Source organism: Amblyomma mixtum, chromosome 8, assembly GCF_055824585.1.
Source record: "Amblyomma mixtum isolate Tamu chromosome 8, ASM5582458v1, whole genome shotgun sequence".
Lineage (NCBI taxonomy): Eukaryota > Metazoa > Arthropoda > Arachnida > Ixodida > Ixodidae > Amblyomma > Amblyomma mixtum.
Window position 1 is genome coordinate 83,218,940 of NC_143019.1, and position 24,910 is coordinate 83,243,849.

General features: G+C 46.7%; 1 protein-coding gene across 1 annotated transcript; it reads left to right on the top strand.

The window, feature by feature from the left end:
- The first annotated feature begins 1,016 nt into the window (after positions 1-1,016).
- LOC149333243 (toll-like receptor 6) lies at positions 1,017-21,887 on the top strand. Its single transcript, XM_089557686.1, has 6 exons — positions 1,017-2,172; positions 6,182-7,049; positions 16,065-16,633; positions 17,647-17,782; positions 17,854-18,172; positions 21,572-21,887. The coding sequence occupies exons 1-6, from the start codon at positions 1,441-1,443 to the stop codon at positions 21,885-21,887; spliced, it is 2,940 nt and encodes a 979-aa protein (XP_089413812.1). The 5' UTR covers positions 1,017-1,440.
- Positions 21,888-24,910: the final 3,023 nt, after the last annotated feature.

The window sequence follows — 24,910 nt, forward strand, 5'->3', positions numbered from 1 at the left end:
GATTTTCGCCAAATAAAGAGGGCAGTATGGAAACACACGTAAGTTTTTGAGGTGTACACATTGGCAGTGGTTCGCAGTTGGGCCTGCCCTCATGTTGCGCGACGTATGCTAGAAAAAGTAACTTAAGTGAAGTGTGCGTAGCGCTTCAGCTGCGCTGCGTTCTTTACATTCCTGCAGTTTCATGCGCTTTTTCATTTAATTCGAGGACAAAAGGGCCTAGGCACATGCAAGTAGAAAGAAGGCATCGCTGACGTAAGGGGGGCGTGAAGTCCGAAGGGCACATTTGCTTTCAAGTTTCAAGATGTATTTTTAAACAACTTTATTGTGCCACGGTTTTCCCTTGGGCACATTCAAAGTGGTTACAGCATAATGTCTTACGGGGTTATTTTAAAAGTGTGTTATGCTAGATGTGAGTAAATATTCATGATCCCATGTGAACCGAGCCCCAAACAATTTTTTTAATATTTCGTAATCTACAGTAGTTCGAGAAGACAACGCTAGACTGTTAAGGGCTCGGATGAGAAGTACGCGTTTAATTTTATTCCTTTTTTTTTCCAGCTGTACCTCAGCATATTTCAGAGCTGTGAATAGTGATAATTGCTATTTTACTTTCACCACTTGGTAGATATTTCCGGAATAAAAAGCAAAGCAACAATTTCTATGTCTGAACTGGAGGTTCCCGAGAGTGCTCGAAACAAAATTTCTTAGGCTTCGATGCAGGCGAAGCAGACGCGGAACGGTTCGTGACATGTCGACAGAGATAACAGCTGCGCTTAAGCAGAGTGCATCACGTCCTACTTGATATTGCCTTCCTGGGAGCGCCGTCGTGCTTATCTCTCTCTATTGCGTTCTGTTTTTGTGGAGGGACGGATGTCCCTTTTTGATCGTGAGTCCAAATAAACTTATCTTATGAGTTCCTGGTCTCGCAGCCGGACCCTTGCTTCCGTAATTTCTGAACAGGATGTTTCCTCGAGCCCTCACGCACGAGCTTTCGTCGCAGTACACTAGACTCTCGATAGTCTTCACGAAAGAGCTCATGAAAGCATGTCACGAAAAACTCAGCTTCTTCTGACGTCAACTCCGCGTTTCCCGGTGTTGCGATTGTTTCTGTCTGTTAGAGCCTCTAGATGATCCAGTGGTGGCATCAGCGGTAGCGGTGGCTCAGCGAAGTGCTCGAAGCGGAAGGAAAGGGATCACTGCGCAAACTTTCTCCAATTCTGCTGCAGTAGTGGAACAGTTGCTGAGGGCACTGGACTACTCTAGTTTTGGAATTCTGCAAAACCTTGGTTCTTGGTTATGGTGCGGCGTCACTGAAGAATCAAGAGTGTGAATGATTGCCTCTTTTCCGGTGAGAGCTGCAATTTTTCTCTGTTCCCTAGCGGCGAGTATTCCTAAGGATCTGTTCTGCAGTGGTTATCTAATCTGCAAAAGGCTTCGCGCATGCGCTCCTCGGTCATCATGCATGCACATCGGGTGACGTTGCTTGCATTTGTGCTCGGAGCCCTGTCAAACGTTTGCCTCTGTGCGCCACGATGGTGGGGGAAGATCAACACCACTTGCCCGGAGTTACAGCGATGCTTCTGCACTCTGACAACGCGCGGAGCCCAAGTATCGTGCTTCAACGTCTCGAATACCGCCGAGATCGATGGAGACATGGCGAAGATGGAAGGAGTCGTCATCAAGCAGCTCTCATTTACGAACGTGCAGATCACCGAGCTCCCGTCATCGTGGTTTTCAAACAACACTATACTTGGTTTGGCGATTAAAGTGTGCCCTCTGCGCGAGCTCGCTGAAGCCACCATCGCTCGCATCAGAAGGCTGAGGAATCTGCTCTTAAGGAGTACCAACCTGCAGACTGTGCCCAACGGTTTGAATAAAGCAAAAGACTTGAAGTATATTTACATCTACAAGAACAACATCACGGTTCTGAAAGGAGCGCTAATCTTACCGCGTCTTATTACTCTGGACCTGAGCTTCAACAACATTATGGAAGTGGAGGAAGGATTCTTTGCGGGCTGTCGAGGACTTCGGCATCTGCTGTTGTCGAACAACAAAATCGAGCACCTGTCCCAGAGTATGTTCAAGCACACTAGAAAGTTGCGAGTGATCACTCTTGGCGGGAATCGAATCAAGGCGATCAACAGTGTTTTCGACAACATGCGAGAATTGAAGGTGAGTCTATTCACTTCTTGTCCATTTGTATCAATATTGATTTGTTGAGAAATTGAAAATCACGAGTAGCTCCTTTGTTGTTACGTCCATTTTGTCAAACATGTACGACGAGCAGCATGTTTCGTCACCGAGTTAAGGTTTTATGAAAAATCACATTTCCCTGGAAGGGTGTCTGCAGGACGCAAACTACCCTGCTCATTATTAAAGGCGCTGTAGTGGTAACTCATCGCTTCCTGGCGTAATATTCTCGCGATGCATGAGGGTCAACATTTCAACTGTAATGCTTATTGTGGATTTAACGCCTGAGAAAATTTTAAGCGAGTGGGCAGTTGGAATAGGTTTTACGTTTGGCTGCAGACTTCATAAAGGCGTTTTCATCAGAATAAAACAAGGGATGGCCTGGCACCGGCAATCATTTCGGCTAGGCGCTGATTATAGAAAATACTTGTTTAAGTTTCTATGTCGATTATTTCTGTTTTATTTACTAGGGTGGTTGAAACTATTCGAGCGCAGCAGCCGTTTAGAAAATCAGATCTTGTGACTTCTGTCAAGGCAAGGCCACCAATGTCAAGATATCGCACAATTTCTCGCCCCACAGGTATTTTTTTTGATACCGAGAGTGAAGGTATTATGTTTTGCGCTGTTCGCTGCTTACGATGGATAGATGATGCTTAGTGGTGATGTCGAACGTCGCTGATGCCCTGTAGAAATTTAGGGAGACTTTGGAGATTCTATATCTGGCCAACATGGTTGCTCAGCGGGAGGTTTGCTTAAAGGCCGGTTCACACGCAAGCGACTGAGCGATTGAGCGGCGCGTCGCAGGAAAAATTTCGAACTTGTTGAAACCTCGCCGCTCGTCGCAGTGACGACTCAAAACAGGTTTTTCCGCCGCGGCGACAGAGTTCGTTAGGATTTTCGCTTGCATGTGAAACAGGCTTAAGGATGGTGGTCCGACGCTGTGATTCTCGAATAAATTAGTCACCTCGATCTCCCCTCACCCTGGAAATACTCGCATTATTTATACCACGCAAGACCGGTGATCATGTTTGACGCACTGCATGTGTTTTAAATTTGGTGTTTCTCTCCGCCAAGTTAATATTGTTCGAAGACATTGGTCTCCTATTTCTGACTTGCTCCAAAATGATGCAGGGTGTTAAAAGAGTAGGAAACTCAGCTAGTTGGTTCATACTTCTGGGTGGCTACAACAGGAACAGCAAAACGCAGACACAGAAACAAACACATAGAACGAGGACAAAGCTGTCTGGCAACTGAAAATTTTATTGGAAAATCCGCACTTTTTGTTTCCTTGTCAAAAATTATCTTGCTTTTCACCTCCCGTGGGGTTCATTCAACAAAGACATTTCTTTTCTCGATGAGGCTATTGATGGTGCGCTAACGCACTGCTGTCATTTTTCCCGTATCGCCCATGCTTCAAAGATCTCACGCGTTACTTGGTCTGCAGACCTTTCCATGACTTGCACTTCATGCAACTTTGGCTCGCACTTGCGCGCTTCTTTCTTCTTTTTGCCTTTTTTGTTCCTTTTACAATCTCTGCAATGTAGGCCTAGATTGCTGCTTGGGGCACCTGATATAGATGTTGCATGCTCTATCAAATATCGACACTCGGCCGGTGTGTCGGTGGACGGTTTCCTAGAGCTGCTGAGCGCATATCTGGGCTCTACAATCGTCGCTTTTGGGGATTCCCAGTTGGTCCAAAAAGGATGCCCAGGCTTAGCTTGGTTAAGCCAAGAATGCGTTGCATATTGCGCGGTCTTTTTTTTTTTGAGGGCGAGGTATTGCTTGGCGGCACTCGATTTTCTCGGCAAGACGTCACGCGCCGCGCAGCGCCCCTAGCGGGAGAAGCGGGAGTCAGGTGGTGGCTGCGGCCGCGCGCGACCGCACGAGTTGGGGCCAGCTTTTTCTCCGGCTGTCGTGACGTCACGTCACGTGGTTGCGCTCAAGGTCAATGGTGGCTGCCCGGCCGCGCCCAAGGGCTGAACTGAGTGATTGCAATATGCAACGCATAAAAGAGGGGTCAGCATCGGCTCTAAAGTAGCACCACTCCTGAGCGACCTGTACCTGGCAGCATGCGGCAAGAGAATACAAGAATGTATGAAAGAAAATCGCATCACATGGATCTTTCGTTACGTGGATGATTTTTGGTGCTTTGATGCAAAGTAAGCTTATATCACCTGCATAATATATCCGTCGACCCGTTCATGTACTATTGCTTCAGGAATAGAGCTCATCAATGCCCAAGGACGAGATGATTTAGTAAATAAATCTGTAAAACAATTTACGCGTTGCACACTGAGAAGTGGCAGCGATGTTCGTACGGATGGTGCCAGATGAGAGGTTCGATGGTAAGGGGTATTATAAGTGTTCACAGGCACATCTAATGCTATCATGTATTGACAGTGCGATGGCATTAAAGGGGCTGCAAAACACTGCCTGGGGGAATACCGGCTATACTTCAGGTGTGTTCTTTATGTCACACAGATGCTGACTTAAAAAGAATTACAGGAATCGATGCACAGGAACGGGACTTATACAGTGGAGAAATTTCAAAATACAAGCAATCAAAACGCCGCCCTCAACTCTATTTTGGCGGGGCTTCCCACTCCTATTTCGCTCTCCCAATGACGGCACCTGGCGCAACCAATCAAAACAGCCAGCCAGAGCACGTCGCGGAAGTTTGTACTCCATGGTTGCCTGCTCTCTGTAACTCGTTCTTGCTGAGACTGGCAGCGTTGTTTCCATGCCAGAGCGCCCCTGGTGGTGTATTTTTATTTTACTTGCTTTGCAGGGCTTTTATCTAAGACAAACAAATTGTTTTTGTAGATCTAATATAAAACGCAGACAGGTGAAAAAATGTGTCTCTATTTATTCACACAATTTGCAGACTGTATTGTCCGGTCATCAAGCTCGCGCCAGGTGATATCCGCTGCTAAAAAGGCGCCACTGTGTGGCGACACCATCAGAGCCATGAAGTTGTTTTTGGGAGGACATTAAAATATGAAAAAACGGAATGTACGCGGTATTACCGACGCTAATAGCACCATTATAACTCACTGTATGCGATCAACAGGCAAAACAGTTAACTAAGATTGTGTTTCTGGGCCCCTTAAAGAGCTGTTCATGCCTTTGGCGGAAGCGACATCACTACCACTTGAGGTCCGCTCTGTGACATCACTTCCTCCAACCAATAGCAGTGCTCCATGTCCCTTCTTTACAGCCCATGGAAGTGCTTGTCTGGTGAGGTCACTTAGTAGAACCAATTGGAAGTCTCCGCTCGTGTCAGGTCAATTCCGTCGAACCAATGGGTGAATTTTATGGCCCAAGATGCATTTCGGTTCCATGAAGCTTCTAATGATATCACATTGATGAAAATAATTAAATAGGCCCAGCCGCTATGTCTTTCTTCGATGACATAATGAGTCGAGACTGACGGAAGATTTACGCCACTAACGCACATTCGTGTATGACAATTTGAGGACATGAAGTTGGCAGTCCGATTCTTAGTCATTCAAGTAATTAATTTGGGTAATTGCAGTGAGCGCTCCCGACTGAACGGGCATATCTGAGTTTCGGTAAGTATTTATTTGGTCAACAAGTTTCCGAAGGCAACTGGCGGATAAAGAAAGAGATTGCTTAACGAGGCCAAATGTTTTGAATGTGTCGGCCACTACTTTCGCGATATGCTCGAACTAGTTTAATTGTCCTAGATAGCATCACCTAAAATTAAGTTCGATTCAAAACTTAAAATAGTAGTGGAGTTTGATGACTGAATATCCATGTGTGGAGTGCTTTTGGGGCACTTGCAAGCGGTTGAATTTTGAGCATTAGTAGGTATTTCTGCAAAAGTGACCGGTCAGATATAGTGTTAATTCGACGATAAAATACGCAATCGTCCTACTCATTAGAAGCCTTCTTTTATTCTGATGTCGGGGGTAAATATATTAATTTTTACTGACAATGAAACTGATCATCGTGCGTTATTCTTTTTCAGAGGCTGAATCTACAGCAGAACATGATAGCGGACGTCGAGGGCCTTGTGAAGTCTAGTATTAGCTTCATTAAGAACATGGACCTCACACAAAACGGCTTAAGTGTTATAACGAAGTTCTCACCAACCTATCGCAGGCTAAAAGAGCTTCTCTTAAGCCACAACAAGATAACAGATATAGATCCTGAAGCTTTCAGGGCACTCGAAGGACTGAAGGTTCTTGACCTCTCCAGAAACCAGATCAGCTACTTAAATGAGTCGGTGTTTGGTGAAAACTCTACCTTAGAATATCTAAACTTGTCCGAAAACAGGCTGACAAGTGTTAGAGGAACCTTAAAAAAAACACAAAGAATCAAAGACCTAAACCTATCGTGGAATCGTATCAAGACAATCGCCGACGCCTTCGCCGGTCTTACGTCGTTGAAAAAGCTGTCGCTAAAACATAATTTTCTCACCCATGTCTCAGACGACACTTTCAAGGACAACATTGAGCTGCGGGAGATTAACATGAATACGAACAACATCCAGTGGATTGGAAGGAGCGCCTTCCGACAGCTTTTGACGCTGAACAAGTTGCACATTCGAAGCAACCATTTGCTTTCACTGAACAACTCTCTGAGGCCCCTCCTAAGTGTAACATACATTGAAGCTGCCTCCAATGCAATACAGTACCTGGAAAAAGGCGAACTCGCAAGCAACAAGTTTCTCGTCTCCATTTCCCTAGAGGGAAACAATATCAGTAGCGTGGAAGGTGCCTTCACGGGAGCTGTGCGTCTACTGCATGTCGACCTCGCACGGAATCGCATCGAAAAGATGCGACGAAGCGACTTTCCCACAAATATGAAAGCCACGCCGCAAGTTATCCTTGACGGTAAGCCTCTGTTATTGTTATTAATCACTTTTATTCTACGCTCGGTTCCAGATATATGATGCGGCGGTCCGCTAGTAGGGTCAGGGCCATGTCAGCTGTGGCGGATACTAGTTTTACGACTTTCGCGCCTTTTCTCGGGTATCCCCATAAAGGACTAGAAGCACTAAAGTCGCCAACTACAGAGAGTGCAACTTTTTGGGCTTCTCTTAGTGCTTTAAGAAAGATCGGGTCGAAGTCTACGCGGCGCTCTTTGGGGCGACTATATATATTGGGTATATAGGTGCCCTTACTGTTTCTGTGCTGTGGTAGTAGTTTTAAGAAGGTATATTCAACGCCGCTGACTAGATTAAGGTCTAAAGTGGTTGCCGTGCGTTATTTGTGAACCAAGATGCATGTCGAGAAATTTGTGTAATGCATTGAGTATCCTCTGATCTTAGCCTCCATAATCACTTCTTGCAGGACTATTATTCGCGGCATATGGGCATGAGAGTCTATGTATTGCTGTATGTTTCCCTCTTCCATTTTAGACCCCTGCAGTTCCATTGTAGGATGTTGAGACGCGAGTCAGCGCCAGAAATGCGGGATACTTCCCCCAACCTCAAGCTCGTCCTCAATGCCAGCAACTATGAGTAGCTCAGTACGAATTATACCCTAGGCAGCGGTCCCAACGTGCTGCACACTACCTTCGAAAGCAACAAGAACAGCAAACCACGAGGGAAAGCCAGAGTTACAGACTGGGAGACATTCAATACGGACACCAAACTAGCTACACTGCAACAAATAACCGCTGACGAAGATTGGGCGGCCTACATTCTCGACCTTAAACAAATACTTCACAAATTATCTCGCCACCACAGAGGATCACCCAGATATTGATAACCACCTCCTACACCTCTTGGGAAGCCAGAAGTGGTATTATAAAATGTTGGAAAAAACATGCAGAATTGGAAACTACAACTATAATAGCCGAGCTTACTATTACTATTACTTACTATTACTCGCTCACACCAATTGGCTAACAAAGTGCGAATCCCTCAAAAACCGGCAAGACACCAAGGCTACGTGGAACCTACTGCGATGCCTAACTGACCATCCGAAAGCGAAAAGTGAAAAACACAGAAATTTCCACCGAGCCCTACTCAGCTTTCAAGGCACGGATTCCGAACTCGTGGATGAACTTGAGCGTCGCTATATCTGCTCCGCGAGTGACCTGCAACCCTGCAATAAGGAGTACCGGGGGGGAACCGAACGAAGATCTCCATACAGACTTCACTGCGGATGAAATTACTGCAGCACTAGCAGATATGCATTGAGGTTCAGCCCCGAAACAAAACTAAGTTATGGTCGGAATTCTGGCCAACCTCGGCGCGGAGGCTCTGCAGCAACTCACGGATTACATAAACGAATTCTGGCGCAACGGCAACATTCCACAAGCATGTAAAACAGCCAGTGCACACTTTATCCCCAAATTCGGCGAGAAAATCAGCATCGAAAACCTGCGCGCCATATCCCTCACGTCGTGCGCAGGCTAACTCGTGGAAAAGGCAATTCACGCGCGTCGCTCCAACTATCTTGATAACAACGAGCTATTGCCACGCACGATGTTTTAATGCAGGGCACACGTCTACCCATGATGTGCTTCTGCAAATCAAACGCACTGTCATTGATCCCGCATGCAGAAACAATAACCGAGCACTTCTGACCCTCGACTTCAAGGGAGCGTTTGACAACATCAAGCACTCCACGTGCCTCACAATTCTCCACAGCACGAACTGTGGCCAGCGAGTCCACTGGTACATCTGCGATTTCCTTACAGACAAGAACCGTCAACATCAGCACCGGCACACAACAAACAACGCAAGTGAAGATGGGCACAAGAGGCACTCCGCAAGGGGCAGTACAATCCCTACTTCTCTTCAGCATTTCTCTACTAAATCTCCCACGCTTTCTCAATAAGGCACGTGACATACGCCATGCCCTGTACTATGATGATATAACCGTCAGGACAACCACGGGAAGTATGACATTGATCGAAGAACCTATAGAAACAGCGGCAAAAACGGTTCAAAATTATGCACAGGCGTGTGGGCTAACGTGTTTTCTCAAAACATCTGAACTCATAGTCTTCCGGACCCTCAAGATACTGGGTCCCTACTTAAATAACAACGGCAAAAACCGCCTCAGCCTTCATAAACTGCAGCTCGTGAGCAAGCAAGTCGCCAGGATGATCGGCAGGATAACGACGCGGAAATCAGGGATGCGAGAAGAAGGTGCTCTGCGACTGGTGCAGGCCTTCGTCGTAAGCCGCGTCGTCTACGCAGCACCCTACATCCGCCTCAAGAAGCGTGACATCAAGAACCTCGACGCCTTAATCAGAACAGCCCACAAGGAGGCCCTGCTTGGGCCTCCCTCTCGCGACATCGACGGACAGGCTCTTACGACTGGGCGTGTACAACACGACAGACGAGCTGATAGAGGCACATCTCATGGCGCAGGGGATAAGGCTCTCCATTACTCGAACTGGCCGACAATCCTCAGTGATTTAAACATCAATTGCCCTCGACAGCTAGACACCAAATCTGACATCCCAGCCTCATGGAGAGAAAAATTCAAGGCAGCTGCACTACCCAGGAATACGCACCCCGATTTTCAACAGTCAAGACGACAAGCACGAGCCGAAGCTGTGAAAGGGTACTACGGCGGGCGCGATGGTGTGTTCTATGTTGATGCCGCGGGTCCCGAGCAGGTAATGACATCCGTCGCGGTATTGCACTAAAATAAAACAATGGACGGACTAGTACTGGCTAGCCAGGACTTTACTGGCTGCGGAAGAAGTGGTGATTGCTCTAGCTGCAACACAACTAGCTCGGAATACATTCTTACAGATTCACAGACAGCGCATTGTAATTGCCTCAGGGGCAGGATAGCACCGCTAGCAGCTACAATCCTGCACGATATCTACACCCGTGGCTTCCAACCCACACACAAACACTTAATATGGATACCAGGGCATCCTACGGAACGAGAGCGCACATGCCTCAGCCCGAGCCTTTGTCCGCCCGGGCACCCAGTGCGGATGCCGTGGAACCTCCTATCCCACTACTAGCTTACACCAACATACTTCAGCACTTAAGATTATCCCGTCGGGTCTACCCTCCGCCGGCTAAGACGCTAGACAAAGGGGAGAAGCCACATCTGCGAAAGCTACCGACCAACACTTGGAACAACCCGCGAAGACTACACGCAATAGACCCGAAGTCATTTTGACTGGCAATGCAAATTCGGCCGGAAGAAGGCGGACGTGTGCCATATGGTATGGGGCGGCCAACGAAATCAGACGGTCACTTTCAATAACCAGACAACACAGGAGGAGTGCGAGGCAGCGCTGATTAGCTCGGATGAAACGAGCCAAAACGAACTCAACGAAAGAGCCTGGACAACAGCCTACGCCAGTCGGGTTCCGGGCTGGGAGCTCCAACCACCGCTAAAACCTCCTAAACAATTTCATTAAATATTTTCTCCACCACCACTACCAAAAGTATGGTTTCAATTCACATTGAAACTTGTTTGAGGAAAGGAAGCGACGCAGTAACTATCTCACATATCGCGGTGGACACCCCAACCACGCTGTAAGGAAAGGGAAAAAGGAGGGAATAAGTAGGTAGAAAGAGGTGCCGTAGTGGAGGTCTGCAGGATAATTTCGACCACCTGGGTACCTTTTACATGAATTGACATCGCACAGCACACGGCGCCTTTTGCGTTTCGCTTTCATCGAAACGCGGCTGCCGCAGTCGGGTTCCAACCTGGCCATTCCCTCTCAGTATACGCGCTGCTGCTTTTTGCCTTTAGCTGCCAAATTATATCTCACTTAATGACATCTCTACACCGACTTTTCCTATTTGCCTTTGTATACACACATGGTTTTATGGCGGAAACTCCTCAATTGACGTAACTGCACAAAATTCTGCGTCATGCCTTGGGGCCACCGCAAGTTTGAAAGAGTATTGGCTATTGAAAGAGTATGCAAAGAGTAAGAGCTTGTTTTTGAAAAAAAAAATGACACGGGAGAGAGGGAGAGAAACATTTTATTTCAACAGGAATTCGGGGCACGCCCCAGGGTCCCCGCGCGACCCCACTGCACTCAAGTGTTTATGTTCTTAAGGTCCATAATACTGGCAGCACGGCCGGTGGCGATGGTCTGCACGGCCGGGTCCTCCGAGCGCAGCAGGGTGTCCCAGTCCTCCCAGGTCTTGAGGTTCTCTAGGTTCCGGGGGGGGGAGGGTCTGCCGGGCAGAGGGAAAGGATGTGGAGGGAAGAAGCGAAGGGTTCTGGGCATAGGGCGCAAGCAGGAGTGGGGAAGGAGGGATGATAGTGGGTTAGGGTACGGGGCGAGGGGAGAGTATGTGTTTGTAATCTGCGCCAGAGTGTTGCGTGTCTGTTATCTAGGGAGGGGTGGGGCGGGGTGTAGAGCTGGCGTGAGGCACTGTACGCCTGGGTCAGCTCACTGAATGAGTGCATGCGATCCTTCGTGAATCCCCGATCCGAGGCCACCTGAGCCCGGTTTAAAGAACCTCGGGCTAAAAGGTTGGCGGCCTCGTTTCCGGGATTCCCGGAGTGCGCAAGCACCCATATCAGCTCCACTTGGCGGGGCGGGGGAGCATCGGGCGAGTCCAGTATGTCAAAAGCAGGGACATGAACTCGGCCTCGAGCAAAATTTCATCACCGTCGCTTCATCACCCGTGCAGGCAGCGTCCACCCATACGGCGTCCGGCTCGGGGCCGTACGCTCGATGAAGTGCCTTCGCACGGGCTCAGCAGCGCTGCTCATGATGGGACGGGTGCATGGGAGCAACTTGGTTTTTGGGGGGGCTAAAAGCATTGCTCCTAAAACGGTGTAGCCGGCTAATTTGTTGTATTGCAGTTGGTGAGGGCGATTGTGCAACCGCTCCTCGTTTATCTAGCGCGACTCTAGCTTATGACAAGGGCACGATGGGATCACCTTGAAATTTGTAACCGGGAGGCAGTGTGGGTTATCACTTGGCCTCCCTGCATCACCCCCATCATGGCGCCCCTTGGCTAATCGTGTTAGATTAGCAGGTATAGCTGCCACCACCGGTTATTTCTCCCTGGTATTCTGTAGAAGCGAGCCGCAACAAAATAGCGGCTATACGTCTAGCGGCATGAAATGACACGACGTTGTTCCTTCGCAAGTGAATTACGGAACAAGATGCCCACCGGTCGCATGGTTTCCACGGGGTCTATGCAGATTGAGTCATCCGGAGCAATGCCTGCGAAACAACTGCAGTTTAAGGCACTTCCAAGCGCAATTTTAATAATACGTACGACCAGGTTTCGACTCGCAGAGCATCTTTCTCTCTTCATTGCAAAGCTGATTGCTGTTCAAGAGGCGCTGTGCTATTTGCCTACTTTCCCATTCTCTCAATAACCCGCACTGTCACCCGCACTGACGCTCTTTAAGTAACACGGCTACTCCGTCCCGTTAGTTGCAGAGCAGAAATTTGACAAAACATCCATCTTTCTGCACACAACGCGCAGCCAGATCCGCTGAAAATTCTGGGTGATTGCACTCTCCTTTCAACAAGAAACGAACACCTTCAGGCCCGCACATGGGCTCTCATTCCTATGTGCGATAAACATTCTCGAAATTCTTCTCGGGCAGAAAAGGTTGCCCTCCGGAGGATCCTGGTAAGGGTGGCCTTCACTCTTGCCGTAACACGAAAGGGTCCTGAATTTCGAAAGTTCTAGCTCTACTCTGGGTCACCGTCATCATTAGCCTGACTGCATCAACTACAGGACATAGTCCTTCCCTATAGCTTTCCTATTAACCCTGTCCTATGCCAGCTGCGGCGATCTTATCCCTGGAAACTTAATTTGATCCTGATACCTAAATATCAGCCACCCCCTGCTACGCTTGCCTTTTCATGGAATCGAGTCCAGTACCCTTAAAGATAATCGGCTTTCTCGCCTTTGCCCCTGGTGTCTAGTATGGAAACCTTGATATCCATCACCTCTTTCACGTAAGAATCCTTCTTCATAGTTATCTTGGACGCGGGAACGTCATCATCGGTTTCTTCTCAGCACCTTTAGATCGGCCAACCATTTTTCACTGATTCAATGAAATTTCCTGCACCGAACATTGCATACTCTTTAAGCCCTGAGCCAACGAAGTCTCTTCAACTAAACGTCTCTTTTGTCACGCCGCTTGTCACTCACACCCTCCAAAACATTCGCGGAGACGGGCACCCCTGATTCTGAATTACTTCTCGTTGGGGGCCCAGTTACAGTTAACCACTTCCCCTTCAGGACCCAGCGCCGTTCGTCTCTCTGTCCTCGTCATCAGGCTGCTTGCATCACGACCATCTGACGGACGTTATACAAGAGATCATAGCAGTCCTTGTTTACTGATTTTTAGCCATTTCGATGTCTTCACGCGAACTTCATTATTTCGGTATATATATCTCTTCACCGCATTCATTACTTGCCTCTGACTATGCTTGATTCTGATATCCAGCTTCCCGTAGGTAATGTGGAAGGCCTCATCGAAAAAGACAGCAACACCTTAATTGAAGAAGAATCTTATCCAGCCTACCGCAATGTCTGGTAGGCCCGCATAGCAAAATGATTCTGGTTAATCGTCTGTTCAGTTGCCCACAGTATAAGGTACTTAAGATCTACTCGGTTACTAGCGCGAAGCGGGACTGATTATGCTTGGAGTAGTCTTAAACGATCCCATTTTAATACCTGCAGAATCACCAGGCAAAAATACTCGAATATGAAAGGGCTCGGAACTTTTCAGTGCCACTAGTCAATCCAAGACGCCCATAAAAGCACTAAATAGCCCATTTGAGCACATAAAACGTGGAGCCACAAACAACAAAACTTATATATATTAATTGACTGCGGGCTCAGCCGATGGTTAAATTCGGTCGCCAATGAGCCCATGGTCTGGACGCTTTTCATGAACGCTTAAAGCGGTAGCTAGGTCACCGAACAACCGGGACAAATGGACTGATAATTGGATCCCCATTGAAAGCAGCCACAATTTGTGGTGCGTCAAGGGGCAATTTGTTGTTGCTGGTTTCTATAGCCTAATGATAGCTCTTACTGGCCCATAGCTCGTGAAGAAGAAGGCTACTCTGAAGCGATTACATTCTTGTGTGAAACGGTCGGTAACTCAGTCACCAGTGATGGATGAACACTCCAAGCACAGGGAACTGTGTCACTCCTCTGGCAGCAGAAGGTGGGTGTGTCAGAAAAAAAACCTCTGTACAAGGAGTGCGAAGGAAGCGTCGGTCGATTGAACAACGCGTACGACTATTTTCTGGACTTGGGCCGGAGGTCTCCAAGCAAGTCCATACTCAAACGGCAGTAAGCAGCATTTCCGTTCTGAAGCCAACACAAACTTAAATTAATAAGGGTAACATGAATTTATGCACAGAATTTATGCACAGCTCATTTATTTTCTTGAACATACTATAGTATGCTTCTTTAAAACAGCGCAGAAGGCAACGACACAGAAAGAAATGATACATACAGCGCTGACTGTGTGCGTGTGTGTGTGTCTTCTCTGTCCGTGTCCTTGTCTTTTGCGCTGTTTTAAGGAATCATTGTTCACCAACTAGCCTGCACGTCTACCCTTGTATACTATAGTATATTAGGCTATGGTAGAAAAAGAGTGTGAGAACAGTGAACCCAAGTAAAAGAATGTTACGCTGCAAACTCAAATACGAATGTACACAAAGGTAGAATAACCTTTTTTATAGCCGCTGAGAGAAGTTCTGAGTAGCAGAAACTGTAGGATCATTCTAGGAATTTTAGGATACGATTACACATGGGATGTAGCTGTGCTCGAAAACATTAGTACGGGTAATGTTACATGTTGTATTTCGAGAATATAGGCGCGCTTTGAAAAACATGCGCAGAGAAGTTTCATTGCAGAGTGCACAAATTTCCTGATCATATAGGAATTTCATGAATGGAACTATGCCTTATCTGAAGAGGCTGTTTTGTGAAATAACTTTCTTTTTGGAAATCATGGTAACATGAGTGTTTCTGAAGAGAGCGTGGTTAATTCTTCTAACAAAATTGGTATTGCCTCACCTCCGCAGAGAGTATAGAAATCTGTTGTCATTTTTAAGCCATTCTAAATAGTAGTTATTCCGTACAGGCAACTTAGGTGACCGAATATTCTGCACGGATAAATACAATGTAGGTCACTTATTCACAACGATTTATGTTGAGTAAGCCGCTGAGAGTAACCCGCCTGAGTAATCTGCAATCTGACCAAGGTTAAAATGAATTTGTGCAATAAGCACTACCGCCCACATGTTCGCTCCATGGGAATCTTGACTCTCTGAACGAGTTTTTAATGGGTCACACCACTGCAAACAAACTTATAGATATAGTGGCTTCAGCAGAAACGCACCTTCTCGCGAAACAACAGAGGGTCAGAGGGAATGCTTCGCGAATAGCATGTTGCGTCCTCTCGTAACCTTGTTATGGAGGTGTGAAAGCGCACTCAATGCGCTGTTTAAAGTAGTGGCGAAAGCGATGTCAACAAACGGACCATCTTTACAGCTCGCCGCAGGAGGTACTTGCTTCGGTGCGAGCTAATGACGTTCTTCATTCATTTGTGCACATTTCCAGTGCGCCAAACCTCACTGTCAAATGCTTCATCCTGGTTGTCATTTTATTGCTGGCTTACGTTGCGCCGTAAGAACAAACCTATCGCGGTCATGCTTCTTTGATGATGCAGAAAAAATGTGGTCTTTCCCTCATACATTGTAGTGGGAGTTTTTATCAACAAAAATGCGAAGCGTGCAGTTGAGTCCTTCCCTGCGTAATGGAGATTAAGGTTTTGCAGAAAGGAATCTGGTCGCAAAAGACCGTGAGGTGTCATGCATCGTGCCTACGCTGCAGTGAAAACAACATGGTGGGTACTGCGTATAGAGTATGACTGTTTCAATATTTTTCTTGTTTTTTCTTTTGCTTGTAGACAATCCTTTATTATGCGACTGCAGAATGGCATGGGTTATCAGCCAGGACAGTGAAGTGCGCTTGGGTGGAAAACCAACGTGCAAGAACCCGCCCTGGATGAAAGGGAAATCTCTACACAAGTTGACTGAGCGCGACATCATTGCGTGGGAAGACGGCTGCCCAGTAGGTTGCGGCTGCGAGTGCCGAGAAGACTCCGTAGGGGCCCGTAGCATCGTCGTGAACTGCTCTTCAGCGACACTAAAAGAGGTGCCCAGAACTTTTCCACTCGGCATGACTGAGCTAGACATGAGCTACAACCTCCTCGAACAGCTCGACAACACTCTCAAGATGGGCGCTCCTCAAGTCCAAGTGTTGTCCCTCAGAGATAATCGACTTTCAAGTTTCAATCTGTCCGAAATTCCCGAGACAATCCACTCTCTTGATCTTAGAGGCAACAGGCTGTCGAAGCTTCCACTCGTCCTCGCGGCTGAAGGCAACCTGACTTCACTGTGGATTTCAGACAACCCTTTTCACTGTGGCTGCTCCGATTATCCGTTCATACAGTGGATTGAAGGACGTCAGTATATGGTAAGCCTCCATGATGAAATCTGGGGAGACAAAGTTAAGGAAATATCTAGCAGCTGTGTTCCGCTTTTATAATCTCATCTTGAGTGGTCTTTTCTAATAGCTCTAGACCACTAAGAAGTCCAGTGTCGTATGTTTTACTCAACCAGCCCAACTAGATCGCCTTTGGTGAGATCGGATGGTTTTCTTTCGAAGCGCTTTGTTCAGGATCAAAGTAAACTGGGGCACTCGCAGATTCTGAGAGCCTCGATGTCAGAGGGGGCAAACGTTGTGGGTCACGCAGAGCCTCCCGCAAATGTCAGGGTGGCTCTAGCATGAGAACACTAGTAGGCACGATCGCTCGGCGGCAAGGGCCTGTGTGACTGTGTTTAAACTCTTATACTAGAGATGCACGTGCCGCCATTTTAGAGCGCTACCTTTAGGTGCATAGCATCAGCGGGAAGATCCCCAGCATCTTTGACTACCCCAGCGGTCTGTATAAGTGCGGAGGATGTAGTGCGCGTAGCCATTACGGCGGCGTCTCTGTGCGATAACGTTTTTCGCTTGTGCACCCACACTAGACGTGTTCTTCTGCTTCAGCAGCTTAAAACATTTGTGTGTCGTGGGTGAAAGGGTAATGTTTTTGTGGCCCATAGCATAAGTGCCTTTCAGTGAAGCTAATACCGAAAGTCAAAATAGGAAAACATCGGCCACGCACCGTTTAAATAGCATTTTGCTAACGACTACCCTGACAATGAAACATGTATTTGGTTTAAAGAAAGAAGAGACTATGGATGAAATAACCTGCACCAAACAAACAGTTTTACCTAGCGGGCTTATATCTTTCCAGCACCTCTGCGAGTTAGAATCCCAACTAGAGTTAGAATCCCAACTGTCGGGAGTGAATCAGGAAACCAATGGTTCAGTCCAAGGTGGCATAACACATTGTCCACGTTCGTTATCTCGGGGATACACTTTTGAAGTTCCCCTCCTGCTCATTTTTGTGCTGATGCTGGTCTCTGATTAAATTTTCACAGATGATAGACGCAGCAAGCATCACATGTGCTGAGACTCCTAATAGGCTGGTATCAGGGAGACAATTCCTGGCCTTAGTTCATAAAGACCTCTGCCCTACACCTTCGCCATACGCGAAGTACCTGCTGTATGCTTTGGGTGAGTAGCATTCATTGTCATCATAACCAAACATGTGAATCGTATCTTCTAAACTTCGCTGTCGCTTGCAGCGGTGTTGGTGGTCTTTTTGGCGCTCTCGGCAGCGTACCTCCACTTCGAGCGGCTTCTAAAGGCGTGGCTGCACAGCCGGGGAATTTTTGGATGCTGGCGGCACCTAGCGGATGTGGATGCTGAGCACCTTTTCGACGTGTTCCTTTCGTTCAGCAGTAAAGACGCAGCTTGGGTTCACGACCAGATACTTCCGAACATGGAGACTATGGGCTTCTCTTACTGCACATACGAGCGGAACTTCAAGGGCGGCTTCTTGATGCGCGACATCATCCGTGACGCTGTTTCCTCCTCGAGGCGCACACTCCTAATCCTTACGAAGTGAGCAACATCCGTTTGTTACCAGCTGACCGTGTCGGGAAGGGGCCTCATTGATCACTCTTGCAGTCATATTGGTTAGGGAGGAAAAGTGGAGCATTGGCGCTGACCTCCTGATCCATTGCTTATGGTTTTTCAGAAGTGGCAATCAAAATGCATGTGAAATATTTGAGGCATGACATATTTCGTCTGTATAAGGTATTTGCGCATTCATTGCTGGCTTAGTGTGTGAAATCTATGCGCTATTTATTAATGGAATGCAAGATATCTTTGCCCTTCTACCGCAGGGATGAAAGACTCGGTTCATTGTATACGTTGCGCATAATGTCAATAAACTCTCGAGAAAGGAAGGATTTTAGAATTCTTAGAAAGAGCATTAGAAAGAGCATTTATTATTACCTTATTTTTCGGTGACCAAAGATCAGAAATGAGGGATACGATAATGAAATTTCTGTCGCTGGTTGTTACCTGTTCGTAGCAGTCAAATTGACTCCTTTTGCCGTTGTAAAATATTTCTATGACGATCGTGTAGTGTGTTAACCCTAATATTATGAGAGTTAGGCTGCCTTAAGTAATTCACGAATAAAGTGCAGTCGTGTATCACTGTTCAAGTGCCATGATATTTAAATTCCGTTCGGCTGCTTTCTGGTGCGGTATACGGGGCGGAGAAATGGTTATAATAACGTACTCCCGCCTCATAAGGACTGAATCTGTTTCTATGATTACCATCAGTAGTAGTACTTAGCGATTGGCCAAACATTCTCAAAAGAGCTCCTTTTCAACCCAGTTTCACTCTGCCTTATGGTATTCTACTTGACCTCCACGCCAATGAGGGACATCTCAGTTACGCCAGAGTGAACAAATCACGAGGGTGACACGTATAATCATAATACTTCTAGTAAATGATTCTTGAAGCCATAATTACCTAAATCACTATTATTTTTGTTTCTGAAGCACGAAGTAAACAGCTAAGACCAATTTCACGGATTTACATCTACACAGTCTAAGTCAAATTCCTGAAAGCATGACATGCCTGAACTCAGTAGATTTCATGGTCAATTGTAGTTCTGGTGTTGATATGAACAGAACCTTGTTCAGTCTTGCAGGTAAACGAATGCAAACTACTGGAAATTAAGTAAAAATAAAGGCCACTGTGGCTAAGTGGCTGTAGCTTACTACACTGAGTTGTCAGGGCTAGGCACATTGATCTGCGACCGGCTGCCTATTTCTCGTCGAAGAGGTAAGCATGAAGTTGGCATATTCAGACACGTTGCGCAATACAAATGTTCAGGCAGATGATATATAGATACAATATCTCTGCCTACGGTCAACCTCAGACGCCAAGGGAAGCCGTGGCTTTCAAAAAAGTGTAATCTAGTTTTCTTTTGTGCTTCATGGAGATGTATGCACGCTTTGTTGTAGTGCGTTAACGCCAGCCCTTTCGTCATTGCAAAGTAGTTGTGGTTTATTTGAAAGCTTTTTGTTTGACGTACCATTATCTAAATTGATGGGATCTTGCGCATCTGTCACCCCAACTGCGAACAGGTAAGGAATCAGGAGAAAAGTTGAAATTACATGTTCAGTCTTGCTTTCGGAAGAAAACGTTTTACCACTAAAAAGCGTTATTCGCTACTTGGTGTGCATGCATCGCTTCGCCGTCCGCATTTTAGGGAAAAAGAAAACAAGGGTAATGAGTTATGCATCGTCCTACGTATGAGAGGGAACATGTCTCACGCGTCATATGTGTCATTATATTTCATTTTTACTTGTATCCTTCACATGAAAGACCATACATCGTGTTCTTTCGGTCATTTCACCGGCATTTAGGGTGATGGAAAGGTAACAGCCCACAAGGAGAACAGTGACGTTGGTCACAGCGAGCATGCTGTGCAATTTTTCCTGAGGAGAGCACCTCTTGCAGCGGCAATGTAATTACTTGGCCGTAACTCCCATGTTGTCTTGAGGCAACTTCATCAGGGGCCAAAATATTGCACATGAAGGTACGTGCTAGTCACAGTATACAGTAACTAAGATGGGTCCGCTGGCTCCGTCACACTATGTTTCATGGTTATGAAAGCATGAATTTGAAAACAAGACGAATTCCACCAACAAAAAGAACACAAGCACAGTGTTCGAAGCGCCCGCGGTATGGAGGACCGAGGGACCATTTCTCAATGGCATTTGAGCATCTGCTATTGGCTGCCTGTATTTTGCAGTTTCTGAGAAAAACATCGGTCTATGGGAAACATGAGCATCATGCTCGGAGCAGTCGAACGAATTGGAAAGGTAAAAAACGAAGACAAGGAAGCCCATGGTCCCTTTAACTTTTATGTAAGCATTAGCATTACGTGGTGCGAAGTCCCCATATTATAGTTCCAAATTTAACTTTGGAACATTTGCCCGCTTTGTAAGCTCTGGCGGGTCATACGGAAGTAGTTAATGCAGTGTCCTCTTTCTATTTAATTTTTTCTTTATGTTAGCAGCCAACCAGCTGGATAGTTATCCAGCTTAGCTCAGTCCTCTTTGCACTTCTCTCTATTGTTCCTGAGCAGCTTAGTGTAAACTTTAGGTCGCTCCGAAACGGATAACAGCAACAATTTGGATTTTGTGTGAAGTAAATGCGGATTTTCTACTTCGGTCCTCCGTCCCCGGCTAGACATGATCCCACATTGGAACAGTACACGAGGTAATGGGATATACAATATACAAGGAGAACGTGCAAATTTGAAAGTGGTCAGACTGGGGGTGGCATAATCTGCTCGCCTTCGTTTTAGTCTTTTCTGCTGCCCCAAATTATGTATGTGCCAATAATACCTATATCTGCATATTTTAGCCAAGATATAACTATTATTCCCTCACGGCAAAAGTATACAACAGCTTCGTCTTACAGGTACTCACTTATGGGGCAGAAACATGGAGTCTAACGAAAAAGCTTCAACTTAGGACAGAGCCGCAATCTACAGAAAGAAAAAAATTATAGGTGTAACGTTAACACACACGAAGAGGGCAGAGTGTATGAGGGATCAAAGAAGGATTAATGACATTCTAATCGAAATCAGGAGCAAGAAATGGGCTTGGGAAGGGTATGTAATGCGAAAATATGATAACCGATGCTCCTTAAGGGTAAGACACTGGATTCCATGTTGAAGGGAAGCGTAGGAGGCGGCGGCAAAAACTTAGGTGGTCGGATAAGATTATGAAGTTTACGGGGATGGTATGGCCACAGCTTTCTCAGGACAGAGTTAATAGGAGAGATACAGGAGAGGTCCCTCTCCGGCAGTGGGCGTAGTCGGGCTGATGATGATCATGACCGGTGCCAATAACGCACGTCGACTTTGATAGAGGCCCACGTTTTAGTAATAACTGTTTACCAGCAGTGACGACACCTGTTCTAATCTGCAGGAATTTTGTGGCGAGCGAGTGGTGCCGCTTGGAGTTCCGGCTAGCACATCAGCGGACACTAGAAGGCAATATCAACCGTCTGATCATTGTGCTGGTAGACGATATGACTTCTGTTGGTATGGTCGAAGACCTCCAACTCTACATACGGGCGTCGAACCACCTGCGATGGGGAGAGCCTAACTTCTGGGAGAGGCTGCAGAAGTCGCTTCCCAAGAGGCAGTGTCAGAGGAAACTCTTTACCGAGGATCAAAATGACTTCACTGGTAGAAATACTGGATGCAGCGGCCTCAAAGAAATCACGCGAGACTGTACTTAAAATGAGAAAATAAATGTAATCATGGTTTTTAAAAATGTGTTTTGTATTCTCTTTAAATATGTTCGTTGCCTCAGAGCATGGACGACATCCAATAGTACCAATGAAAAGGGGCTTGTTTTCCGATGTCATGACGTCTACAACGGACACATGATGCATACCCTTCGTCCAAGCAACGTAGGAGAGACATTTCTGGCGAGTGACCCGCTACGCCCAGAGGCCCGAATCTTTTGTTTCGGAGCTAATAAGTATTTCATGTGCCAGTTGTGCCCTGCGTGGAAATGAAATGCTGAGGGTTCATGAAGTTGTTCACTTCAGCATTTTTATGACAGAAGCGGGAAGAGACGACGTACAAGAGAGTACATAGATAGCAAAACCCACATGTTCGCTTATCTCTATTTCGCTTGGGTGAAAGCTAGTCGAAATGCAGTCATCTGACTACTTACCTGCCCCCTCGCTATTTTTGGGGTGCTCATCCTACTCTGTCCAGTCCGGTTTGCTTTCCCGTGCGCGATGCATCCTTCCTATTTCCCTTAACTAACAAAGGAGGGCGCCTGCATCGCAGCGGCAAGAGCGCCACCGGACGGCGTGATTGCTCTTCGTGAGCGCCGTAGACAGCACTCTGTTCGGCTGCGTAACTCGACGCGCACTGACGTTCCGGCGCGGACCTCCGCAAGCATTTCGAGGCATCGCGTGAACATTTTCCTCAGAGCCCGACCCGTAGGGCCTCGGAGCTTCCCCCCTGCCCTTACGTGGGTGAACACTAGTAATATTGACCGTGAGTCGGACGACCTCGATTGTTTAGCTTGTCTTATTGCTAGCTAGCATTGTTCTTGTAGCAATAAATGCAATTTCGTCTTAGCTCGAGTTGTTTCTTGGTTACCAGCACTTGCTCCCGTGTTGGTTCCCGTGTTGTTCTTTGGTATCAGCCGTGATCAAGACGAAGAAGCAAAACAGACTCGTCGAACGCCTTGCTCTCTTTGGTAGACTATCTTCGAAAAAGGAATGCATTCTCTTCAAAAGTGCCGAGAGCCCTCTTTGAGCGCTCGATCAAAATGTCGTGCCGTATGTTCCTCAACAGAAGGTAGTGTGGCTGAGAAGCAACTAAACCGCCTGACGCCACAGGAAGGCAACACTGTGTTCGGCGCGAGGCGCTGCGATAGCGGAGTGCTTTGCTCGCGCTACGCATTCTGAGCAGTCGTTCCGCATTCGAAGCAGGTGTGTCGAATTCGAAGGAAATCCTGCATCCGGCGCTTCAAGGCAACATCTGGTTCGCAGCTTCCAGTCATGCGCATTCTATGCAGATATTAAGGTAAGAAGAAATTGTCCATTCGTAGTCACATTATTCAAGTATACCACAACCGCTCTATATGACCGCACGTTATGGTACCACAAGTGGTTCAAAATATATACGAGACCTCCCCTACACCATCTTCTAGTACTCTGCTCTATCCCGGCATCCACAGCCGATTCCAGATGCAACTTTGTGTGGGAAAGTTCCATTGCTTTACTCGCAACAGGTTAGTATTATATTTATTTTGGTACAGGAAGAAACAAATGGGAAACAAATGTATTTCAGAATGGTGTCGCTTCGAGAACGAAGAAGTGAGTCCCCAACAGTTCGCTTTTGCGAGGGTTCGTCTAAGTTCGTCTTATTGATCCGACCCGGTATGGCATTTCTATACTCATGCAGATTGAGAACATTTCATACTCAGCTGATATTGACGGTATTAAATACAAGTTTCTCGTGCGCACATAAATTTATTTGTGTATAATACTCTCGTATGCCTTTTCGTAGTCATTACAGAATGCCACGCGTGACAAACTGCAGATGCAATCTTTATTTTGAAACTTTTTTTGTGAAGACTAGCACACACTGCAATAACTTTACCGCCTCCGTGATGCCCATCCCCGCACCTAACGCCATCAAGTCTGCTGTAGCTCATAATCGCCATTATCTGCCTAGTACACATGCATACTTTGTATATCACGTACTTCTCTCTCGAGCGAATCTCTTAGCGACGGAGGAAAATAAAGTGTATTAAAGGTGCAGCGAAGTAGGCAGTTCGAATTAGAGGCCGTTGTTATTGCAGCACCCTATCTTGTGGAACGTCGCTTCTCAGGCTTTGCGTTCTAAATTCTTGCCGTGGTATCATAGACTAACATAAACGCAGAGTGGACACTGATGCCTTTTCGTGGCCGAGCTCGGCAGTTTACGCCTCCGCCAAATGGCTTTGCACAGACAAACAAGAAAAGTAAATACGCGGGTGCGCTCATATCAAAGTGAAACTCTGACTTCCGAGATTTGGCGGCGAGCGGCGGCCGTCTCTAAGGGCTCGTTCACACTTCTACAAAAACCTGGCAAGCAAAACGGATTTGGTCGCCGGAAAAAACGAGGGCCTTTTCTTATCTGTTGACGCCCGGGAGAGGCGGAACCGCCGTGGCGCAGCTGTTCCTCGCTTTTCCACACGTGTCTGGTGAGCTTCTTTGCCTCCGCTAGGAGCGCTGAGAACAAAAGTCGGCCGCACGGGCCTACAAGAGTGTTTTCTTTCATCCAGTTTACTGTAGGTTACTCTATTGTGGTAGGGCCAATCGGGCAAAGTGCATGACGTCACGGGATGATTGCAGAGGCCTTTCTTTCTGGGAGGCAGTTTCCATGCTCCCTGCGGATCTAATGAGCTCGTTTAATTTTAGGTGGAAAAAGGTCACGATTTCCTCGAACAGCAGAGCTTTACACAACTTTTACATCGTTCAAGAAAATGGTACGGCGTCACGTTGTCAATAGCATCGAACTCTTCTTTTACTAGCCACCAGGTTAAATGGTTAACAGTTAACAATTAAACGGTTAACAGGGAAATTAAGCAATCAGATGAATTATTATAATTATTTTCCCATTACTGACGTCAACCGCGGCTGAAAGGTTGTTCCTGAAAATGTTTTCTGTCATTTGAACTCCCTGCTCATAGAATTATTTGAAAATGTTCGCTGTCGCAGCCGGCAAGTATAGGAGAGCGCAATGGAATACG

Coding starts and splice junctions, on each gene's coding strand:
- LOC149333243 (XM_089557686.1), top strand. CDS start 1,441: ATGCGCTCCTCGGTCATCATGCATGCACATCGGGTGACGTTGCTTGCA. Junction 2,173..6,181: donor ACAACATGCGAGAATTGAAG/GTGAGTCTATTC, acceptor ATTCTTTTTCAG/AGGCTGAATCTACAGCAGAA. Junction 18,173..21,571: donor ACACTCCTAATCCTTACGAA/GTGAGCAACATC, acceptor TCTAATCTGCAG/GAATTTTGTGGCGAGCGAGT.